We start from the raw sequence: 27,162 nt of genomic DNA on the forward strand, positions 1-27,162 counted from the left end.
AAACTACTCATGTTTAACAAACACGCTTTTATGGATCAACACCTCTTGCATTATATTATGACAATGCAAATGCAATGCAGAGAACAATGAAAAAAAATGACACAAACAAAAGAAGGGAGATAAATTAGTGTACTCAAACAAAACAAGTGAAATTGGTTAGTACATGTAAAACAATCGGTATATATAAAAAAATGTCATTCAAAGATGAATATAACACCTACCCAGTCATGATATCTACTCGAACATGCTTTAATTAAATAACATCCTACCCAAACATGCTTTCTACCCACAATGATGTATTTACAAGAAATTAATCCTAACCGCATGGTATCTAGTTCACATGCTGTCATTCAACAAAATTTAAAGCAAAAGAAAAGGTTAAAAAATGCTCCTCCTTTGTGTACACTTAATTTGGGTACCTACTGAATAGAGGTTCAGTATGACTATACCTATGGTGACTGTGCTACGGTTCACTATATGCATGGTTATGGCTCTATGAGCATAAGGGTACTCGAATTGTCCTTGATATCGGTGACCCCTTGGGCTACCAAACCCTCAATCCTAACCCATTACAGGCTTAAACGGATAGAGTTCAATTCGAGGGGATATATTCCCTTATGCCTGCACGGTGAATAAATTCACACGAAGACATAAGGTATATGAATCCCAAAGGTTACTTGCTAGGCCCATACGGAGAATAAATTCTCACGAAGGCGTCGCTTTCGCCCCCACTTAGAAAGCGTTCGGAGCTCGGGTATAGAGCTTAATTTATGCAAATGCATGTGATGTGTGTCAGGAGGAACATTCAACTCTTTGACTCAAAAGGAAAATGAAACCACTTGATAAAAACTTGGACATATCTGAAAGCAAAAAATCAAAATGTTAGTATAACAAAAAATGAAGCAATTACAAACTTCAATAAAGGATCATAAGTTAACTAAATACTTGAACTGATAATTTCCAGCAAACGACAATATGTAAGTGACTTACAGCCTGACTCTCTAAAAGTCCCCAGCGGAGTCGCCAAGCTGTCATAACCGTTTTTAGGTGGGACAATTAAATATTGTTTTAAAAACAGTTACCACTTTTAATTTTGGAAAATGGGTATTTTTAATTAAATTGAATAAAATTGGATAGAGTCGCCATCAAACTTTGGGTTAGGTAGGTCGAATACCTAAAAACGTCTTTTAAAACAATTTTAAGAAAAATCATTTTTAAGACAAAAGTTAGTCTGCGTTTACCAAAAAATTATATTAAAACGGGTTCCGGAGTCGGTTACATGTGGGGAAGGATCCCACAACGTCCAAAATTGGTACTGTTTCGCTTACACGTTGTCGTAATGGTGGAAATCTTGAGTCAAATATCAAGTTAAAATATGATCCATTTATTAAATATTAATAACTTGCTTCAAATTAATTAATTAAAGAAACTATTTATTTGAATAATATATCTAGCAAAAACATGAACTTAAAGGATTAAATGGTAAAAACATAAACTCAAAAGGCTAAAATAGCTAAAACAGATATTTAAATGACATAAATAGAAAAAACAGAAACTTAAGTGACTAAAATAAAATAACAGAAACTAAAGTGTCAAAATCAAGAAAACATATATATTCATATGTTGGAATGAAAAACACATATAAAAGTTCAGGGATTAAACAGAAATTATACCAAAAATACATAACATGTGTCATGAATGATTCACCGGCAATCGTTTTGTTGTGTTGTCGTTCCACCGTCCGATCGTTCTAAAATTTCATTATGTTGTTCGTGTTGACCTCGCACAACCTTTGACCGTTCGGAATGTTGATCAGTGCTCCCGATCGCCGGCGAGAGGCCACAAATCGTCCGAATTTGTTTTCATCCATTCACCACCATCTGATCGTCCTTAAATTTTAGTATGCTGTTCGTGTTGACATGACATAATTTTCAATATTTGGAATGTTGATCGGATATCCCGATCGTCGGTAAAAAGCCAAAAAACCGTTCGGCTTATTTTCTTCGATATGTCGTCATCCACCGTCCGATTGTCCTGAATTTTTAGTATGTTGTTTGTACTGGTCTCGTGCAACTTTTGACCGTTCAGAATATTGATTGGTGATAGTCTTGCGCAACTTTTGACCATTCGGAATGTTAATCGAATATTTTGATCACCGGCAAGAATCCGGTAGAATCACTGAAGCTTTTTTTTTCTCTCTCTCGTATTTGCCTTCCCATGTTTTCTCCCCTGGTGTCTGACCCTTCTCTTTCTTTTTATGGTGGCCTCCTTGCATGTAGTGGTAGATGTAGTGGATTAAGTGGGTTGAGTGGGTTTATTTTAGTGGAGAGTTAGGTGTGTTTTAGTGAAATAATGAAGATAGTGGGGGGACAAAAATTCGTGATGACACTTAGGTATTATCCTTATGAATGTTGTGATAGATGTAGCATTCTACAAATTCGAGAAGGGCCGCTGGTCGAGAGAGTATAGAAGAATCGGGTAGTGAAAGCTATGAAGAGAATAGTGAACATCCGATTCCGCTTGAGAATGCCAGCGCTCCAGTACCTCAGAGTATGCATGTTCCAGAGGTTGGAGCTTTTATGCAAGCTCTCGACACTATTTTGACAAGGTTCCAACCTTCTCCGCCTTCCCTTGCTCCTCCAGTACTGCGAATGCAAGTTCTGAAGGAGTTGAGAAGTTTGGGAGCTCCTGAGTTTAAAGGAGAAAAAGGTGAAGGTCCTAGGGATGCAGACTTATGGTTGAACGATGTGATGATGATTTTTGAAAGCCTTCAGTGCTCCGATCATGAAAAATTGAGAGGAGTTGTATCGTTACTCAGAGGTTCAGCTCCTATATGATGGACAAACACGAAAATGTATGCGTCACCCGAGCAAGTGAACTGGCAGTTCTTTCTAAAGGAGTTTAAAAACAAGTATATCGGGGAACAGTTCATGAGATCAATGCTGTTGAAGTTTCTCAACCTAAAACAAGACGATCGAGTGGTGCATGAATATGAAGATGAATACAACAAGCTTAGTCGTTATGCTACTGAGGTGGTCCCTAATGACAAAGCTGTTGGGACCATCGACGGACCTCGCGGTGCAACAGAAACAAAACTCGACAGTCTCACCAGTGATCCAAGTATGTAAAACCAAAATCGGGAGGAAAGGATGTGAATACTTACAATGGGTTCCTTGAAAAACAACAATGACAGCAGCGGGAAGTGGTGATCACGAACGGTTCAAATCGTAAGCCTCCACGAAAACATGTCTCGTCCTCTGCTTAGTTCACCCGATTGAGAGCAAAATTTTCTTTTTCCAAAAACGGTTTTGAGAAAAATGGTTGAAGTAAAAAAAACGGCTACTAGACCTTACCTCCTTAAATATATCAATTACCCTAACATCTTAGGGTTTTTAAAGTTATTTCGAATTAATAAATAAAATATTATTTAATTAATTCATATTAAATATACATTAAAGACTTATAATTAGAATTACTATCTTTAATGTTTATTTAAAAATTTATTTAATTTTTCCGAATTATATATATCAATTAAAAGAGTTGTAATCTAAATCACATTCTTTTAATGCTTACTTACTATATTCGAGATAATTAAATTCATATGTATATCAAATATACATATCTTAACTAGATATATTTTAGTAACGTACAACAAATTGTACATCTTTGCTCATTTCAATCCTGACATCTCTATGTCAATGACAACTCCTTATCATCAATCAATAACATGTTAGTCTTAAGCGTATTATTATTGTCCATTTCCATAATAATAATTTACTTTGGATCTTTTAATAATGATATTTTATGGACTTTATTATCTTTCAGTTTATGTTAAACACATACATATAACTGAAAATAATATTGGAAATGCCTTTATTCAATAAAATCAGTAAATAAATGTATTATTACAATCATCATATGATTGGTCTTTGGGCATACTCTAACAATCTCCCACTAGCACTAAGACCAATCACTCACATATCTAATACCGAGTGACTCGGTGTGACGATCATGCCTCTGTTGTGTAAGAGGTTTTGTCGATGGATCAACAATGTTGTCATCCATGTGTACTCTGCATACTTCAACATCTCCTCGATCTATGATCTCTCGAATGAGATGAAAGCGCCTAATAATATGTTTGGATCGTTGATGAGATTTGGCTTCCTTTGCTTGTGCAATGGCTCCATTATTGTCACAACGGAGTTCTATATCATCTAATATGCTGGGACAACCCCTAATTCCAATATGAACTTCTTGATCCAAACAACCTCTTTTGCTACTTCACTGGCTGCAATGTATTCAGCCTCTATTGTAGAATCAACTACTGTGTTTTGCTTCGAACTTTTCCAGCTCACAACACATCCATTAAGACAAAATACAAAATCCGATTACGATCGTGAGTCATCCTTGTCAGTTTGAAAGCTGGCATTAGTATAACCTTTTACACTAAGCTCTTCATCCCCTCCATATACAAGAAATTTATCCTTAGTTCTTCTCAAGTATTTAAGGATATTTTTAACCGCAACCCAGTGAATTTCACCAGGGTTTGCTTGATATCAACTCATCATGCTTAAAGCATACAATACATCAGGTCGAGTACATATCATGGCATAAATGATATAACCAATAGCCGAAGAATATGTAATCTTATTCATCCGTTCTCTTTCTTATGGAGTTGAAGGACACATTTCCTTCGAAAGAGAAATGCCATGTCTCATAGACAAAAATATTTTCTTGGATTCTTCCATACTGAACCTTTTCAGCACTTTATCTATATATGTACTTTGACTTAGACCTAGAATTCTTCTTGATCTATCTCTATAGATCTTAACTCCTAAGATATATGCTGCCTCACCCAAATCTTTTATAGAAAAACAACTACCTAACCAAGTCTTAATTGACTGTAAAGTAGGTATATCTTTTCCTATGATGAGTATGTCGTCTACATACAAGATTAGGAAAGAAACAGTGCTCCCACTAGCCTTCTTATGAACACAAGGCTCATCTTCATTTCTGATAAAACAAAACTCTTTGATTGCATCATTGAAACGAAGATTCCATCTTCGAGAAGCTTGCTTTAGTTCATAAATAGACCTCTATAGCTTACAAACCTTTCCAGCATTTCCTGGAATGACAAAACCTTCTGGTTGTGTCATATACACATCCTCTTCAAGTTTTCCATTAAGGAAAGCAGTTTTGACTTCCATTTGCCAGATTTCATAATCATGGAATGCAGTTATTGTGAGAAAAATCCGAATGGACTTAAACATAGCTATGGGGGAGAATGTTTCTTCATAGTCTACACCATGAACTTGTCGAAAACCTTTAGTGACTAATCATCCCTTTTATGTTTGTACATTACCATCCATGTCAGTTTTCTTCTTGAAAACCCATTTACACCCTATAGGTTTGACCCCTTCAAGTGGTTCAACCAAAGTCCATACTTGGTTTACTGACATGGAATCCATCTCAGATCTCATGGCTTCAAGCTATTTCTCATAGTCTGGGCTAGACATTGCCTCTTGATAAGTCTTGGGCTCATCTTGATCCATAAAAAGAACATCTCCATGTGCATTAACGAGAAATCCAAATCTCTCAGGTGCACGACATTCTCTTGTGGATCTACGCAGTGGTTGTGTTTCTAAATCTGTTGAATGCTCCTCAACAACTTGTGAAACATGCTAAACTTCAGGTTCATTGATTTGTTGTTCTTAAACTTCTACAAGTTCAATATTTCTACCCTTCCCTTTCTTTGAGATAAATTCTCTTTTGAGAAAACTCATGTTCAAGCAATAAACACTTTGTTCTCATTAGGGTTGAAGAAATAGTATCCCTTAGTTTTTTAGTATATCCAACAAATACACACTTATGAGATTTAGGTTCGAGCTTTCTAGACATCTAATGTATTACATAAGCTTCACAACCCCAAATCTTTATAAAAAGACATACTAAGATGTTTCCCAGTCTATATCTCGTATGGTGTCTTTTGAACCAATTTAGATGGAATACGATTTAGTGTGAAAGCGGTTATTTCACGTTCATGTCCCCAAAATAAAGTTGAAATATCACTATGACTCATCATCGATCGAACCATGTCTAACAGTGTTTGATTCCTTCTTTCAAAAACTTCATTCCATTGTGGTATACCAGGCGGTGTAAGTTGTGAGACAATCCCACATTCTTTCAGGAGTTGATCAAACTCTATGCTTAAGTATTATCCACCTTGATCAGATCGAAGTTCCTTAATACTCTTACCTTTTGATTTTGTAATTCATTTTTAAATTCCTTAAACTTTTCAAGGGATTCAGATTTATGGTGCATAAGATAAATATACCCATACCGACTGAAGTCATCGGTGAAAGTATTGAAGTAATGGAATCCACCTCGGGCTTGTGTTTTCTTCGGTCCACATACATCACTATGTATTAACCCCAATAAATCACTTGCTCACTCACCTTTACTATTAAAAGGAGCTTTAGTCATTTTTCCTAACAAGCAAGATTCACATACATAATATTGTTCGAAAAAAATGAATCTAAGAATCCATCTTTATGGAGTTTTGATATGCGTTTCTCACTTATATGGCCTAAACAACAATGCCAAAGATAAGTTTGATTCGAGTCATTTGTTTTTGATCTCTTAGTATTTATGTTATAAATGGTGTTTTCTTGATCCAAAATATAGAGACCATTAACCAATTGTGCCGAACCATAAAAACATTATCGAGATAAAAATAACAATAATTATTCTTAATAATAATCTCAAAACCAATCCTGTCCAAACAAGAAATAGAAATAATGTTCTTAGTCAAACTAGGCACAAAATAACAATCCTCTAAATTTAAATCAAGTCCACTAGGCAAAGATAAAACATATGTCCCTATAGCTAATGCAGCAACTCTTGCTCCATTTCCCACTCGTAGGTATACGTCTCCTTTAGCCAGATTCCTTCTCTTTTGCAGTCCCTGTATGGAAGTACAAATATGAGAACCATAATCGGTATCTAATACCCAAGAAGTAGATGTTGACAAATTTACATCAATAACATAAATACCTGAAACAAACGTTCCGTTTGCTTTTGCCTTCTTGACCTCTTCAAGGTAAACAGGGCAGTTTCTCTTCCAGTGTCTGGTCTTATCGCAATAGAAACATTTTCCTTCCTTGTTAACTCCCCTTTGGATTTCAATGCAATTTTCCCTTTCGGTTTGGCCTTACCATTGCCCTTAGACTTTGCCATTACCTTTTTCTTTCCCTTTCTTTTGTCCTTGTGGACCATCAGAATGGGCTTAGGTCCAACCTTTTTCATGTTACTTTCAGCAGTTCGTAACATGCCGAGTAATTGTGGCAAAGTCATGTTAATTTCATTCATGTTGAAATTAAGATTGGCTAAAGCTATATGGAAACGATTGCAGGATAACATCGGTAGCCAATTCATCTTTGAGAGGAAATCCCAATTTTCCAACGTTTGGATGTAGCCCATCATCTTGATGACATGAGCTCCTACATGAGTTCCCTCTGCCATTTTGCATTGAAAAAGAGTTTAGAGGTCTCATATCTCTCTTGACGTGCTTTCAATTCATATATTTCTTTGAGATTTTGAATCATCTCATATGCAACCATGTCCTCATTTTGCTTCTGAAGCTCATGAGTCATGGTGGCAAGCATTAGATATCCAACATCTAACATATCATCCATATGTTTCTTGAATTTGTCTTTGTCAGCTCTTGAAGCATTAGTTGTCGGTTCATCAAGAAGAGGTTCTTCAATGACATATTTCTTCCTTTCCTGTTTGAGAACAATTCTCAAATTACGAAATCAGTTAAGCAAGTTTATGCCATTAAGTTTATCCTTCTCAAGGAGTGATCGCAGTGATAAAGTGTTGTATGCCATTAAATCTACAACAATGGAAATATTAAAGTAAGTAAATTTACTGAATTAAAATTTATAAATAGGTCTTTATTTACAAATTACTCCTACTATTTTATTCAAAATTAAAAACACTCTCTGTTTTAATTTAGAAAAATTCAACGAAAATTTTTCTAGTGGGTGATGATCCATAGTACATCAATTTCCTAAATCAGCTTTGGCTTTTCTTTTAGGATAGTGATTATTTACGTAAGTAACACTTTACTAGTTACATCTCATGTAACTCCTCCTTTTGGTGAACAACTCCTGTTCAATTCATCTCATGACTTATCCAAATATTTAACGTCTAGGTTTCTAATCGTATTAGAATAACCTAGCTAAGTTATTACCAATATCTCAATCGGTGAATATCGCTTGCTTATTCTTCACGTTTAACCAAGATAGATTTTGTGTGCCAAGATAGAACATATCGCATCAACCAAGAATTTAACCTGAATTCAAATCGTACAAGTGGCTCTAACAACACTATTGGGATTGTCAGCACACCCCACGGCGTAGCGAAAAAAAACTCGATGGTCTCACCAGCGATCCATGTACGTAAAACTGATATGGGGAGGAAAGGATACGAATACTTACAATGGGTTCCTTGAAAAACAAAAAAGACATCAGCGGGAAGTGGTGATCACAAACGGTTCGAATCATAAGCCTCCAAATTATATATATCAATTAAAAGAGTTGTAATCTAAATTACATTCTTTTAATGCTTACTTACTATATTCGGGATAATTAAATTCATATGTATATCAAATATACATATCTTAGCTCTAGATATATTTTAGTAACGTACAATAAATTGCACATCTTTACTCATTTCAATCCTAAGGTGTGACCCTGTAGGTTCTTGTAACGTTAGTAGTAATTATTATAATAATTCTAATATTACATACAATGAGTGACATCTAGCAATATATCATTGTCACCTAAGTTATAAGAAATTTTGATCGACATATCATCTTTGTGATTAACTCTTTTATGTATTGCATTTTTTTTTCCTTTATATCTAGAATAGGCACAAGTCTTAGAATACTCACACTTGTATAGCCCATCTATTGTTTCTTGATATCTAGAGTAGACTATAATTAACGAATAATTTGTGATATCACATATCAACTTATTCGAGCATGGCCATGCATTTCTAGTCTCACTCAATCAAGCGGCTTGTGATATATTTCCTATTATGTAGGCATGACAAATCCTATCTTAACCATATACATCCCACTACATATATCGATATATATTCAATAACAGTCTTTATAGTGCAACCAGTTACGGAGTATGTTTAACTCTATCAAAACATACAACAATATATGTTGAGATGACATTGATCTCAAGTCTGAGGATCATACATATAGTCATCGCCATGAGCAATGTTATGATTGTTACATAATAATCCAAGACATATGCTCATGATGGGTCAATCCAATATATTGTTCTCTAACAATATAATCATGTATCAATTCTGACATCTCTATGTTAATGACAACTCCTTGTCATCAATCAATAAAATGTTAGTCTTAAGCGTATTATTATTGTCTATTCCCATAATAATACTTGACTATGGATCTTTTAATAATGTTATTATATGGACTTTATTATCTTTTAGTTTATGTTAAACACATATATATGACTGAAAATAATATTGGCAATGCCTTTATTCAATAAAATCGGTAAATAAATATTATTACAATCATCATATGATTGGTCTTTGGGCATACTTTAACAATAGCTCGACGGGATTGGTTTATTGAGGGACTGAGGCCAAAACTGAAAGAGATGATGTTGGCCTTAAGTTTTCCTAGTCTACAGAAGGTGATAAATAGAGCTAAGGCAATTGAAAGAGCTTAAGAGGAGACATTGGCAGCAGAGCTGAGTTTACAGTCAGGAAACAATATTGGGATTTAATCATCTATGTCTCATACTAAGAGAGGTAAAGGCTCATGTTCCCGATATACTGATAGAGTGGATGATGCAGCTGTACAAAAGTCTAAGTAGTCCTATTCTTCTACTACAAGATTGGGTAGAGCTTTTGGAGAAAGAAATAATCAATGTCAGATATATGGCAGATTCCACTGGGGAACTTGTAGAGTTCTTTATGGTGCTTGTTTTATTTTTGTAGAAGCGGTCACTATGCTAGGAACTGTCCACAAAAGTCAAGGGACAGATCAGCACAAACTGAGAGATCGGTAGCCGCATCAAGTAGAAGCTGAGGAAGAGGACGATCAGGGAGTCAATATGGGTCTAGTCAGAGATAAGAGACTCAGGAGTGGCTCGAGTTTATAATATAAAGACCAATGAAGATAGGGATGATCCGGAAGTCATAATAGATACATTTCACATTTCTGATGAGCCTATTTTTGTTCTAGTTGAACCTGGTTCTTCACATTCATATATTAGTACAAAGCTAATTAGAAATAGAGGAATTCTTTTAGAACCAATTAGTAGTTAAATGATAGCGATAAGTCCTATGGGTCAAAGTGCACGGGTGACTAGGGTGTATAGAAAATATCCAATTAAAATTCAAGGGGTAGTATTATTGGCAAATTTGATGGAGTTTCCCTTTGATGAGTTTGAAATTATTTTGGGCATGAGTTGGTTGTCTCCACATCATGGATGGGTAGATTTTCGTCGGAAGCGATTATTCCTAAAGGATGGGGAAGGCTTTAAAACTGTGGTGGTAGGTGAGAGGGAAAAATCCCTGTCCAATGTGATATCGGCTTTAACCACCAAGAGAATGATGTCAAAAGAAGCATAGCTTTTCTAGCTAATGTGATAGACACTCGAAAGCCGGAAGTGAGATTACAGGATATCCCTAAAGTTAGGGAGTTTCCAAAGGTTTTTCCAGAGGAGTTAGCGAGTTTACCTCTGGATCATGAAGTATAATTTAAAATTGAGGTTTACCCGGGTATCGAACCTGTTTATATGGATCTGTATAGAATTGCTCCATTAGAGTTAAGGGAACTAAAAGCACAATTGTAGGAGCTACTTGATAAGGGATTCGTCCGACCCTGTGTTTCACCTTGGGGAGCACCTGTGTTATTCGTGAAAAAGAATGATGGGTCTATGCGTCTATGTATCATCAATTAAACAAGGTAACGATAAAGAACAAGTATCCTCTTCCGAGGATTGATGGCATGTTTGATCAGTTAAAAGGAACAGTAATATTCTCTAAGATAGATCTGAGGTCGGGGTACCATCAGTTAAGGATTGAAAAGGAGGATATTTCCAAGGCAGCTTTTCGGACTCGGTACGGACATTATGAATTTGTAGTAATGTCATTTGGATTAACGAATGCTCCTGCAGCATTTATGGATTTGATGAACAAAGTATTTCAACCTTACTTAAATCAGTTCATGGTAGTGTTCATAGATGATATTTTGGTATATTCCAAGTCAAGGGAGGAACAAGATACTCATCTTTGGGTGGTGCTTCAGATACTTCGTGAAAAGAAGTTATATGTGAAACTGTCCAAATGTGATTTTTGGTTAACAGAGATTGCTTTCCTCGGTCATATAGTCTCTATAGAAGGTATAAGAGTGGATCCCAAAAAGATTCAAGCTATAGTGGATTGGGAACCCCCAAAGAATATTTCTGAAGTTTGGAGTTTCTTGGGGCTCAATGGTTATTATAGGCATTTTATGAAGAAAAAAAATCTGATGTTAGCTCTGCCGCTAACTCAGTTGTTGCAGAAGGATATGCCTTTTTTTTTACAGAAAGATGCCAGGAAAGTTTTGAAATGCTAAAAAGAATAGTAACTGAGGCTCCAGTTCTCGTGCAACTTGAGTCGGGTAAAGAGTATGTTGTTTACAATGATGCATCCCATAATGGATTGTGATGTATACTGATGCAAGAGAGTAAAGTCATGGCCTATGCTTCTAGGCAGGTGAAGAATCATGAGAGAAATTACCCAACTCATATTTGGAATTGGCGGTAGTATTGTTTGCTTTGAAAATATGGTGCCATTATTTGTACGATGAGCGTTTCCATGTTTACACAGACCATAAAAGTCTAAAGTGTTTGTTAACTCAAAAAGAACTGAACTTAAGGCAGAGAAAATGGATTGAGCTCCTAAAGGATTATGATTTGGTCATTGATTATCATCTGGGAAAGGCTAATGTGGTAGCAGATGCGCTCAGTCGAAAGAAGTTTGCAGCCTTAAGGGATTTAGATGTATGTATGTACTTAAAAGAATATGGCTCTTTGATTGCCAAATTAAAGTTAAGGTCGATGTTTTTGGAGCGGGTTAGAGAGATGCAAGATAGAGATAAGAAATTCTTAATGAGATGGTGCAAGTGGAAAAAAGAGAAGCCAAGGATTTCGAAATTAGGGATAGTGGATTCTTATATTATCGAGAAAGACTTTTCATTCCTGATGATGATGTATTGAGGAAAAATATTATTGGTAAAGCACATTATAGCCCTTTGACGATGCACCCAGGTGGAAATAAGATGTACCAGGATTTGAAAAGTCGTTACTGGTGGCCTGGCATAAAAAGAGTTGTCACAGAGTTTGTTGCCAAATGTTTGACATGTCAGCAAGTGAAAGTTGAACATCAAGTGACATTCGGGTTACTTCAGCCAATATCCACTCCTGAGTGGAAGTAAGAGTGAGTCACGATGGATATTGTTTCAGGGCTACCGTTGTAACCAGGTAAAAAGGACTAGATCTGGGTAATTGTAGACAGATTGACCAAGACTGCTCATTTCATTCCAGTTCGAGTAGACTACCCAATGAATAACTATGTTAAGCTGTATATAAAAGAGATAGTCAGACTTCACGAAGTTCCGATATCGATAGTGTCCGATCGAGACCCCATGTTTACTTCAAGATTTTGGAAGTCTTTACATGAGGCATTGGGTACTCAACTGAACTTTAGTACAGTTTTTCATCCCCAGACAGGTGGGCATTCAGAGAGAGCTATTCAGATACTAGAGGATATGCTTAAGGCATGTGTGATTGAATTTAAAGGATCTTGGGAAAGGTATTTGCCTTTAGCAGAATTTTTGTATAATAATAGTTATCAATCCAATATTAAGATGGCCCCGTATGAAGCTCTTTATGGGAGAAAATGCAGAACACCATTAAATTGGTTTGAACTGAAAGATCGGGAATTGGTTGGTCCGGATTTGATAAAAGATATGAAGGATAAAGTAAATATTATTCAGAGTAATCTAAATATAGCCTTGGATCAACAGAAGTCCTATGCGGATTTGAAAAGAAAAGAAACAGAATACCACGAGGGAGATAAAGTATTTTTTAGAGTATCGCTTTGGAAAAAAGTGTTACGTTTTGGGCGAAAAGGAAAGTTGAGTCCGATGTTCATTGGACCGTATGAGATATTAAAAAGGGTTGGACCCGTAGCTTATCAGTTTGCTTTTCCTCTGGATATGGACAAGATTCACAATGTTTTTCATGTATCGATGCTTAGGAGGTACAGATCAGATCCCTCGTATGTTATCATTCCTAAAGAAATAGAGATCCGAACAGATTTGACTTATGAGGAAAAACCAATTCAGATTTTGGCTAAAGAAACCACAGAATTACGTAACAAACAGATTCCATTGGTTAAACTGCTTTGGCAGAATCATAAGGTTGAAGAGGCTACTTGGGAAAGAGATGAGGATATAATAAAGCAGTTTCCACATCTCTTTGATTCAGGTACTTCTTCAAAATTCAAGGACGAAATTTCTTAAGGGGAAGAATTGTAATGTCCCAATTGTTGAATTAGGGACTTTATTGAAAGTATTTTAAAATATGGGGATATATTTGATTAAATGATTAAAGATGAGAATTAGTAGGATCAATAGTTAGACTAAATTATGACTATGGATTATTAAAAGGGTATTTTAGTCTTTTGCATGAAAAAATAGTTAAAATGTATTTTAATAAGGTATTAAAGAAAGGGGGAAAAGGGGAGTTAGGTTACACAAAAGCTTTTCTTCTTTGCTTCCTTCTTCCCCTAGAAAGCTCCTCTCCCCAGCTCAAAGGTAAGATTTCATATGGATAGTTTATCCTTTCGTTTATGGTTGGTTATTGAAGCTTTGAGTATGATAGAAGCTTAAAGAATGATTTAATGAGATTAAAACTAAGAAATGGAGAAATATTAGAGATTTTAGAAAATGGGTTTTTAAATTATATGTTAGTATATTGGTGTTTATTGAGGTTTATTGGTAGATTTGACATGCCAATGAGGTAAATGAGAGATTAGAAGTATTAGATGGGATAAAGAACACATTAGAAAAAGCAGTTTGATTCTTAGATTTTAGACGTTCTAAGAGGTTAAATGAAGGAATGTTAGTATGGATAGTTAAAGAAGAGTTTAATAGTATTGTATAGGGTAATTATAACAAGAATTGACCACATTGGGATGAAAATCGAGTTAAAAACTGGAAATTTTGGGCAAGGGTATTGGTACTGCTAAGAATAGTACCGATTTAGCAGTATCAATACTATAGGCTAAAATGAGATAAATTAGATGAGTAGTACCGATACTGATTCAATCAGTATCGATACCTATTAGGTAGTATTGATACCATAGTAAAGGGTATCGATACCTAGAAACATCGAATCTAATTTTGGTATCGATACCGGTAGGGGTATCGGTACCATAGTAAGGTAGTATTGATACCATGGTAAGGTTATCGATACCTGGCAACATTTAACCTATTTTTGGTATCAATACCCAAACGGAGTATCAGTACCATAGTATAGAAGTATCAGTATCAGGGTAGTATAATTGATACTATGTATATAAAAATGTTAAAAATAGGTTGATATTGGTATAGAAAGTTGATATGTTCTTTTGAGTATTGTTTAATTATAATTGTTAGAAAATATTCTAACATTGAGTATGATATATATCTTTATGGATTGCTTGAGTATATTGGAACCAAGCTCCCGAATCAAGCAAAACTAAGGGCAAAGACAAAGTACCAGAATAATCAGCCCTACCTTTTGGACACATAGCAAGGATAGTCAGGTGAGTGCATTTATTTATATAGTAAGGGTTATAATGATATGTTGTTAAAATATATATATTGCATCGATATATCAGTACTATGTGTACTACAGGCACTCTGTGTGCATATTCACGGAATTCATCATGAGTTGATGAATCACCGTACAGGCACTTTGTGTGCATATTCACGGAATTTATCATGAGTTGATGAATCACCGTGCATGCACTTTGTGTACATATTCACGGAATTCATCATGAGTTGATGAGTCACCGTACATGCACTTTGTTTGCATATTCACATAATTCATCATGAGTTGATGAATCACCGTACATGAAATATGTGTGCAACCCACGAAATTCATCATGGGTTGATTAATTCTCGTATAGGCACTAATAGTGCACTCTAATAAATGAACATGAATAGAAAGAGGTTAAAGGACCATAAAAGAACCAATGGTAAAGAGTTATAAGGTTTACAATAAATTGTAAAGAATTACTCGATATTAGAATTGTTACCTTGTATTATGTTTATAAGTTTCTTATGATTATGTATGCCTCACTAAGTAACACTTAACGTGTGTTCATGTCACGCATAGGTTGAATACCAGTTAAGTGAGAATATCATCAGACATCAAGTCAGAGTCACCTAATTCAGTAACAGTATGACATACCTGTCTACTTTTGATATATTTTAATTGGCATGTAATATGTTTAGTAAAAACCGCTCTGTAAAACCTTTGAATTAAACTATTGTAAAATGGTAAAATGTGGAACATTTCTTTTTAGGTGTATATGTAAGTAATGTATGTTTTAATCATAAATAAATTCTAATGGTTTTATAAAATAAAACAAAAAATTTACAGATTTTCAAATGGGAATTGTTTTACAAATGATGTGACATCTGTAACTCGTATATGTATGGGTATACGGAAGATAGGTGTTACAACTCATATAACATAGGTATATAATCTCATAGTTTCTTATCACATAGCTCATGTAACATTTTCGTATAGTCTCATAGCTTATATCACTTTCTCTTGTTATCACATATTCACATAGTCAACCAAATCATCACATATACATATACTCATAGAGCTTATATCATTTCTCATGAAATCACTTATATCATATAATATAGCTTATACTTTGTTCTCTTATGATCACATATATCATGTAGCATATATAGTTACATATCACATAGACATATAGTCACATAATTCCTTGACATGTAACTTATATCACATGTTAATGTAATCAATTATATCTTATTGTATAGCTTATGTCACATTCTCCTATTGTCATATAAATCATATAACATATAACTCCTCATCATATAGTTTATACCACAGTTTCATATATGTACACAATTCAGTTTTACATTTCTTATATCACTGGTTCATATAATAGTTTATGTCAACATCACATAGCTTATTTTACTTTTTCACTTATTCATATAATTTCATTATACCAATTCTTATAAATTATTACACAATCATGTACTCCTTTTCATATAGTTCATATATCAATGTAATATAGCTTATATCCTAGTTTTACATAATCACTATATCATATTTCTTATATACTAGTTTCTTATATCCCCTTAGTTCAGTTTCACATAGATTGTCACATAGACATATATTCTTATAACTTATTATCACCTAGTTTCTATAACATTCTCATATGATTTTTTGGATCTTTGTACTATACCTCATATCACATACAAACCTAATAAGTTTTAGATCATAGTTTCATTTAAACATATAAACCTCCCTATATAGCTTATCTGACATGTTCGTATACTAATTTATGTCAATATCTCCTAACTTATATTCTATTCTCATATTATCATATAGGTCAACCCTACTTAGTTTATCTCACTTTTCATTTAATCGCCTAAATCTAATTCATATAATTTATACATTGTTATCATATAATTACCTATAACCTTATCACACAAAACAACATAGTTATCACACATACATGTATTCATATAGTTACTATATAGCACATACAATAACATATGACACCTATGGCTCAATTCATGTACTCATGCATACATAATAATCATATCAAGCACATACTAACATTCATAGACTCATGCAATCAAATATTGGAAACATGCTCATTGCGAGTCATATATCTATATCTCCATATACACAATAACATGCTCTCACCTTAGCCTCACTAGTCCCAGCAATACATTTATCTCTTTCTCAATCAATCTTATCTTATTGACTCATTCGGTACTTGCTTCGTTCGATATCTACATGATACATATAATCGATATGAATATCTTAATTCTAATCACTTATAACCAATCATCATAAATTAAGCAAAAAGAAACACTTAATTTATCATTTCATGCTCAATAATATCGGTACTCCCACTGCAGTACCGATACTTTCCTTATATGGTATCGATACCCCCTTCAGTACCGATACCATTTTAATATTCTGGAGAATTATCTTGGAAATGGTATCGATACTATACCCTTGGTATCGATACTCCCTATTCAGTATCGATACCTTACTCAACCAGTATTGATACTACCCTTTGAATTCAACTGATTTTTTCCTTGAAGTATCGATGTTGTTCTTCCAGTACCGATATTCCATGCCCAAAATTTCTCCATTTCGTAAATAAACCAAAACTCACTTAATTCTTTTTCTATAACCTCCTTTTAACCCTTTAAACTTAACTACACTTATTCAAATCAACTTATATCATTTAAATTCATCCTGATATCCAATATCTCACATACTCACTTGAATTCAATAATCATATCAATTTATCAACATGTTCAAAATTTAGTTCTAACACTTTGAATTTCTTATTTCAGCTCATGACAAGTCAAATTTAGCCTCAAAATTCATTTACAACCTATCAATTAACAATTCACTTAAAAACTCTTTATATTTAATCTTTCATAACTTATCCAACTTTGAGTTTTAAATCACTTAAATATTTCCTTAAGCTTTCTTAACACTCCAAGAATCAAAACTAAACTTAAAACTCAAGAAATAACCAGCTTACCAAGACTCACCATTTAAATGGAGCTCACGGCAACGAATGAGAAGATAACAATGGTTTACAGACTTCTCTTTTACCCATTCTTCCTTTCTCCATGTGAATAAATCCCTTATAAAGGGAAGATTAAAATCTTTCCTTAGAAAAGACAAATTTGTCCTTACTTCATTCAATATTTACTAAGCAATCCTTCACAAAATATTCCCAATAAATCCCTGAACTTTTCAATTTTTCAAAATTGATACCAAGTTTTAAAACATACGTTTTAGTTACTAGCCCGATTTTTGGGATGTTACAAATCTCCCCCTTAAGAAAATTCGTCCTCGAATTTTCACTACACAAAGAGATGGAAAACACTGATTACACAAATCTTCTAAAGTTACATATTGATTCATTTACTTTAATTTCACGTTTATCATTAATAGACTTGTCTTTTCGCTTCTTCAATTCTTCACCTAAATTTAACCTTTATAAATCCATATACTGTCCTTCACCATGTAGACAATAACCCCAATCCTTGACACTCAAAATCATGAATCAATTGATTTCTTTCATCATTCTCTAATTGCTTTATAACATTCACAAAGCCTTTACTATTCTACAATCCTTATTTGAATTACAATACACATATTCTTTTTATTATCTCAAACTTTTCTACTACATCTTTAGCTTTCTTGAGATATACACATCCTTATATCCTTGACTATATCACTTCTACATAACCCAGATACACAATCATATCTAAATCCACCTCATACTTGATTAGCTCTACTTGATATTATCTTCAAATCTAATAACTCTATTACACTCACATTCCTCTAACCTTTGAAAAACCAAAATATTATACTTATATTAACTATTTGTCTATGCTTGGATATAACTACTACCATCCATTCAAATTCCCGAGACCTTGTTTAAAGATTTCCATAACTTTGAGGTAACTTTAAATCTTTCTTAGATATACTTAAGACATATACTTCATGAAATCAAACAATCTTTTCATATAACATTACTTACTTATCCAAGAAATATTCACCTCACTTCAATATAATCCATGTCATACTTGACCTTTTAAACTCCATCATTTAATTTACTTATCTATTTATTCCTTCCCAAATCAAAATCTCCTTGTAACATAGGTCATATCTTTTCCTTTATGCTCCCATACTCTTTTCATATCACTCATACTTATCTCTGATTACCAATCTTTATCACCTTTCATAACTTTGCTAATTCACACCACTTACACAAAACCTTATTCTTTACCATTTCTTATACTTACATTTTTCCCACTTAATTAATCAAATACCATAATCAAATACTCACTGAATCCATTTAAAATACTTCTTGTACTTTACTTTTCATAATTTCTAACAAAACTTTTAATCCAATTCACCAAGTTCATTCTTAAACTTAACTTCATATCAATTAACCATTCTTAACTCCTTATTTAATCTTCCAATACCATACCCTACCACTTGAGTATGTCTGGCTATCATCAGATTTAATCTTCCGACAGGGAATACAACTAATTCAGATCAAGTTTGAAGTTGAAAACCAGAATCTCTCTCTCTTTGATAATATTGAATTCTATGAAACACCAATTCTCTTATTCCTTCTAAGCTCTTTCTAGGGCTTTAGCACGATTTACCACTTCTTGAAAAGGGAACAGTTCCAAAACCAATAACACTCTTTTAATCTAGGGCACAAGCTCTCCACAAACCAATCACATACATTATTTTCTGTAGAAACTAACTCAACAGTAATTTACTCAATTTATCAAACTCGAACTCTTACTAATACACGATGCAATTCCTTTGATCTAACTCAAAAATTATAACTTCATTTGTCTTATGAACTGATCACCTATGTACTCATTCTTGAACTCTGCTAAAAACAATAACCATATCACTTGATCTTTTAACATTCTCATGATGACATTTATCCATGATACTCTAACTTGCCCGCATACCAAAGAAACTATTCCACTTCAGAACAATGAAGACCCTCTAACACTATTCTAACTAGTTTACAACCTCTTAAAAACGATCATTGATCTTATACAGGCACTTCTTGAGGTGCCTGCTTTTCATTATGTCTGGCCAGGGCAGGTGAATTGCTACCACCATCAGGTCTATCACCTTTCGCTTTACTTCGAAAGCTTTCATAATCATGCATCTAATATAACCTAACAATCATATTCTATTAACAAGAAAGCACACTCCTTACACTATCAGATCATAAGTTTTTCTTTTTGTTAGCATGTACATGTTTCAAAACTCATTTGCCTTGGATTTATGCCTAAAATCAGCTAAACCTTAGCTTGATACTATTAAATATAACACCCCATCCGTACCCGACCCGGATACGAATCCGAGGTGTCACATTAACCATTCTCAAAACATTTGCTCTTACTAAATCGTTGAAAATTTTAAACTTTCATTAACATTAAAATTGAAATTATTTACATACAATAATTCAAAAAATTTACAAAACTTATCAGAGTGTATACAATTCAAATCTTTTATTTACATGCCAACTACATTCCTTATATCAAAATACATACTATTCAAATACTTTTATGATCTGATATTTGGAAAGGAGAAGCTGACGTGACTAGTCTATCATTACTCCTCTTTTTGTTTCTTGGAAACTACGTGTGAAACACTCACACACTAAGTCATTGACTTAGTGAGACATATAAAACGTATAAATGGAAACTTGAATACGTAACAATACCAGAACATTTCATATCATCCTATCATACAAAATCATATAATATTACATATAACAAAATGCATACATATGTTATCATTATCAATATTTTTATCATTAATACCATTTATCATATAATCTTTTACTTATCCATTTATACAATTCATATAACACATTTCCCCCAAAAACACACATAACAATCACACAAGGTTTAGTATGTTATGTCTTTCATTTGCCCATGGTACACTTGTGAGAACTAAAGATATGCAAGTACATTAAGGTTGTGAACAAATGTTGTCACCATAGCTCGTATAAATTTCCACTGAGTAGAAATGTCCCAAAGGACCACGTATAACCCTCGACTCTTGGCATGCCAACTATACCCCTAGCTCTCTTATCACCTAACATGGGCTTTACCATTTATCATAAATCTTATAACTCATATCACATAGGTATATAATCTCATAGTTTCTTATCACATAGCTCATGTAACATTTTCATATAGTCTCATAACTTATATCAATTTCTCTTGTTATCACATATTCATATAGTCAACCAAATCATCATATATACATCTACTCATAGAGTTCATATCATTTCTCATGAAATCACTTATATCATATAATATAGCTTATACTTTGTTCTCTTATGATCACATATATCATGTAGCATATATAGTTACATATCACATAGACATATAGTCACATAATTCCTTGACACGTAATTTATATCACATGTTAATGAAATCAATTATATATTATCGTATAGCTTATGTCACATTCTCCTATTATCGCATAAATCATATAACATATAACTTCTCATCACATAGTTTATACCACAGTTTCATATATGTACACAATTCAGTTTTACATATCTTATATCACTAGTTCATAAAATAGTTTATGTCAACATCACATAGCTTATTTTACTTTTTCACTTATTTATATAATTTCATTATACCAATTCCTATAAACTGTTACACAATCATGTACTCCTTTTCATATAGTCAATATATCAATGTCATATAGCTTATATCCTAGTTTCACATAATCACTATATAATATTTCTCATATTTTAATTTCTTATATTCCCTTAGTTCAGTTTCACATAGCTTGTCACACAGACATATATTCTCATAACTTATTATCACCTAGTTCCTATAACATTCTCATATGATTTCTTGGATCATTGTACTATACCTCATATCACATAGAAATCTAATAAGTTTTAGATCATAGTTTCATTTAAACATATAGACCTCCCTATATAGCTTATCTGACATGTTCGTATACTCATTTATGTGAATATCTCCTAACTTATATTCTATTCTCATATTATCATATAGGTTAACTCTACCTAGTTTTTCTCACTTTTCATTTAATCACCTAAATCTAATTCATATAATTTATACATTGTTATCATATAATTACCTATATCCTTATCACACACAAAATAACATATAACACATAGTTATCACACATACATGTATTCATATAGTTACTATATAGCACATACAATAACATATGACACCTATGACTCTATTCATGTACTCATGCGTACATAATAATCATATCAAACACATACTAACATTCATAGATTCATGCAATCAAATATTGGAAACAAACTCATTACGAGTCATATTTCCATACTGCCATATACACAATAGCATGCACTCACCTTAGCCTCACTAGTCCCGGCAATACATTTATCTCTTTCTCGATCAATCTTATCTTATTGACTCATCCGATACTTTTTTCATTCGATATCTACACGATATATATAATCGATATGAATATCTTAATTCTAATCACTTATAACCAATCATCATAAATTAAGCTAAAAGAAACACTTAATTTATTATTTCATGCTCAATAGTATCGGTACTCCCACTACAATACTGATACTTTCCTTATGTGGTATCGATACCCTCTTCAGTACCGATACCATTTTAATATTCTGGAGAATTATTTTGGAAATGGTATCGATATTATACCCTTGGTATCGATACTCCCTATTCAGTATCAATACCTTACGCAACCAGTATCGATACTACCCTTTGAATTCAACTGATTTTTGCCTTGAAGTATCGGTATTTTTTCTTCTAGTACTAATACTCCATGCCCATAATTTCTATTTCCATTTCGTATATCAACCAAACTCACTTAACTCTTCTTCTCTAACCTCCTTTTAATCCTTTAAACTTAACTAAACTTACTCAAATCAACTTATATCATTTTAACTCATCCTGATATCCAATATCCCACATACTCACTTGAATTCAATAATCGTATCAATTTATCAACATGTTCCAAATTCAGTTCTAACACTTTGAATTTCTTATTTTAGCTCATGACAAGTCAACTTTAGCCTCAAAATTTATTTACAACCTCTCAATTAACAATTCACTTAAAAACTCTTTATATAATCTTTTATAACTTATCCACCTTTGAGTTTTAAACCACTATAATATTTCCTTATGCTTTCTTAACACTCCAAAAATCATAACTAAACTTAAAACTCAAGAAATAACCAGCTTACCAAGACTCACCTTTTAAATGGAGCTCACGGCAAAGAAGGAGAAGATAACAATGGTTTCCAAACTTTTCTTTTATCATTTCTTCCTTTCTCCACGTGAATAAATCCCCTCTAAAGGGAAGATAAAAATCTTTCCTTCGAAAAGACCAATTTACCCTTACTTCATTCAATATTTACTAAATAATCCTTCACAAAATATTCTAATAAATCCCTAAACTTTTCAATTTTTTGAAATTGATCACCAAGTTTTAAAAACTTACGTTTTAGTCATTAGCCCGATTTTTGGGATGTTACACTTTCCCTCCTCCATCCCTTCCAATGATGATTCCTCAAACATGGCTACCTGCTCAATTTCTTCACCCCAACCTTGGACATCAGGACCTCCTCCCCACCTCCCCTTACTAGTTCATCCTCAATGCCACTGCTACCCCCTCTTCCTGGTCCTGGTCCACTTGTCCACCCATTCCACCTCCTCCAGCTTCTATTGGATTATCTAGAGAAAACTCAATAAGTAATGGTAATATACCTTCAATTCCAGGACCACCTCCTGACACTCCTTTGATGAGGGGTCGTTAAATAGCATGTTTAGGTTCTACTAAGAATCAGGGTCAAACCATAAAAGGCCAACTTAAAGCATATCACTGGATGAAGTTAACGAGGGTCCAACAAGGAAGCTTATGGGCTAAGGCACAAAGACCCGAGGAAGCTGCCAAGTACACATTTGCCACTGACTCTTTCGTTCACATAATTTCATAGATATGTACTATGACAAATTTTTTTTTATACTAGGGCTACAGAATTTGACATGTTAGAACTTGAGACTCTCTTCTCTACAATTTCACCAACTACAAATAGCAAGAACAAGCCTGGGAAATCAAACAGTAATGCGGGTCGTAAACCTGATAAAGTCCAGCTAGTAATTAGCAGTCCCCCTTCTTTTGAACAGGTTGAAGGCTTGAAGGTCATTGTTAGTTCTCTTGATTGCCTGACTTAAGGATCTTAATTCTGTTTTGCACCAAATTGGGGATGAAAGGATTTTCCCCCTTTAAATCTGTTAATTATTTCATACTTGGTTCTTGATAGTGATTTTCCATAATGTTATGTTTCTTGGTTGGAACTTCTCTTTATCTTCTTATTAAACTCTTATTCATCTTGGAGCTTTTATCTTAATATGATATCTCACAAGAAATTCATTTATATTGTAGATTGAGCTTAAACGGGCATATAATTGTGAAATAATGCTGACAAAAGTTAAAATCCCTTTACCTGAAATGAAAGTAAGATAACTATGCCATTTCTCTTAAAATAAATGCTACTTGATGTGTAGTTTAGATTTTCATTAATAGTCAATGTACAAAAGACAGGTACCATGGTTGTTCACAATTAACAAATAACAGCATTTATTTTTATAGTTTGTGTATGTTAGGATTGGATAATTTTATTTCTCTCTAGGCACTTGATTACCAAAATTGAACTTGTCGAAAATAGATTAATTCAGTTGTATTTTTCATAGAGTAGGTACACAATTATATACACAAACAATAATTTATCTTATGAAACCCATATGCTAGGAAAGTAGTCTATTCTAAATAAGAATTAAATCCCTTAAAGTTAGGGATTGTAAGACTATTTACAATATCGTAGTTAATAACATAATCTTCCTAAATTAGGAATCTAATTTCTGACATTCCCTTTCAAGCTGGGAATGGATATCTTCCATTTTCAGCTTGCTTGCCAGTTTCTGAAAATACTTTCCAGGTAACCCTTGGTAAGTGTATCTTCAATTTGATCTCCAGTAGACACATAAGGCGTATAAATTAACCCACCGTCGAGTTTTCCTTTATGAAATGTTTGTCCACTTCAATGTGCTTTGTCCTATCATGTTGAACTGAGTTATGTGCTATGTTGATGGATGGCTTATTATCATAATATAATTTTATCAGGCCTTCCACTTGATCTTCAAGTTTTTCAGGATGAATTTCAGCCATAATAACTCATAAACCCAAAGTGTCATTGCCTTGAACTCAGCTTCTGCATTTGATCTAGCCACACATTATGTTTTTAGCTTCTCTAAGTCACAAGGTTTCCCCCAAAAAGGTGCAATACCCTGAGGTTGATCTTATGTCCACCATGGACCCTGCATAGTCAACATCAATATAAGCATCTAGAGTTAAATTTCCTCCCCTTTTAAAAATTATTCCTTTCCATGGTGTGCCCTATAAGTATTGTAAGATTTGATTAACAGCCCTCAAGTGTGAGTCTTTAGGATTATGCATAAATTAGCTCACAACCCCAACTACATAGGTAATGTATGGTATGGTATGTGACAAATATATGAGTTTTCCTACCAACCTTTGATAGGAGCCTCTGTTAACTGCTATACCTTTTGTTGCATCACCAGTTTGTGGTTAGCTTCTATTGGTGTCTCTGTCGATTTGCATCCAAATTTTCTCGTCTCTTCCAACAAGTCTAGGGTAAATTTTTGTTGAGATATGAAGATTCCTTGTTGAGAATGTGCTATTTCAATTCTAATGAAATATTTTAATCTACCTAGCTTCTTGACTTTTAACCCCTTACCAAACTTCTTTAAGTCATTCATTCCTTTCAAGTCATCCTCTGTAATTATAATATTATCTGCATAGACTAATAAGTGGTCACTCCCCTGAATGAGTGTTTCACAAATAAGGTGTGATCACTTTGACTTTGCTTGTAACCCAGCTTTAACATCACCTTGGCAAACCTACCAAACCAGGCTCTTGGGGACTATTTCAGTCCATATAGTGCCTTTTTTAACTTACACATTACTTGCTTATTGCTTAAATCGAAACCTGGCGGAATCCATGTATACTTCCTCTTCAAGGTCTCCGTGTATGAAGGCGTTTTTAATGTCAAATTGTTAGAGATTCACCCTTGATTGGCAATTAAAGATAATAGAATTCTCACAGTGTTCATCTTGGCAACTGAAGCAAACGTCTTGATATAGTCTATCCATATGTTTGATAGTACCCATTGGCCACCAACCTTGCTTTGTACCTTTGTAGGGAACCATCTAATTTGTACTTCACTGTAATACCCATCTACATCCCATTGTCTTCTTCCCTTCTGGCAATGTTACCAAGTCCCATGTCCTATTCTTCTCAAGAGCTTCCATTGAACCTACATGGCATTCTTCCAATTCTTATCTTCTAAAGCCTCGGATACATTTTTAGGAATGGTAATGGTGTTTAGGGTAGTAAGGAAAGTCTGTGGTTATATGATAAATTCTCGTGAAACATGAACAAGTACCTAAGGTTTTTGTGCAGGCTCTTTTCCCTTTCCTAATTGCAATAGGAAATTCAAAATCCCTCTGATCAATAGGCTTATCAAAATTTTCAGTAACAGTATTTTGATCAAATATAGGTTCAGTAATTACCTCATTTTGTAAAGAATAAGAGGATGATTGAACCTGCATTGGTGTCTTTCTCCTCGAATAGACCAATGTAGTATCCTGAGCCCTTTGCTGAGGTGTATTAGGCTTAGGTTTAGCAGTTTTTCTAGGACTGTTTGTGGGAGTATTTGGCTGGTAAGCTGGAAACTGGCTATTCAGTGGCTTGGCTCTTTGGAGTGGTTGGGTGACTGAAAGAAGGTTAAGAAGTGACTGAATAAGGAATAATATTTTTCCTTATCTTCTTTAAATGAAATCTCTCTCTGAAGATAAGGACAAGTGAAGTAGTTTTACTATTCTACAAAGGTAACATAAGCATAAACGAAATATTTTCTTGTAGGTGGGATAGCATTTTTATCCCTTTGGGTAGAAGAATAGCCCACAAAGACACATTTTAACGCTCTTGGATCAAGTTTTCCCCTGTTTAGAGAGTGTATATGGAAAAATGCAACTCAACCAAATATCTTAGGCTCAAGATTAATGAGGCATTGAAGTCGGAAAGAACTTGGTTAGGATTTGAATGGGACTTTGAAAATCAAGGACTTTGTAGGTAACATGTTTATCATATAGGTAGCTGTTAA

The 27,162-nt window shown here is 33.8% G+C and overlaps 1 protein-coding gene across 1 annotated transcript in view; it reads left to right on the plus strand.

Moving 5' to 3' along the window:
* Positions 1 to 2,852: 2,852 nt before the first annotated feature.
* The window catches only part of LOC120132556 (formin-like protein 17), a 36,218-nt gene continuing 11,908 nt past the window's right edge, over positions 2,853 to 27,162 (plus strand). Inside the window, 4 exon segments of the mRNA XM_039149301.1 lie at positions 2,853 to 3,102; positions 23,747 to 23,870; positions 23,947 to 24,073; positions 24,363 to 24,434. Of these exon segments, the coding sequence (XP_039005232.1) occupies positions 2,853 to 3,102; positions 23,747 to 23,870; positions 23,947 to 24,073; positions 24,363 to 24,434 (573 nt within the window).

Source organism: Hibiscus syriacus, unplaced genomic scaffold, assembly GCF_006381635.1.
Source record: "Hibiscus syriacus cultivar Baekdansim isolate YM2019G1 unplaced genomic scaffold, ASM638163v2 tig00001728_pilon, whole genome shotgun sequence".
In the NCBI taxonomy this organism is placed as follows: Eukaryota; Viridiplantae; Streptophyta; class Magnoliopsida; order Malvales; family Malvaceae; genus Hibiscus; species Hibiscus syriacus.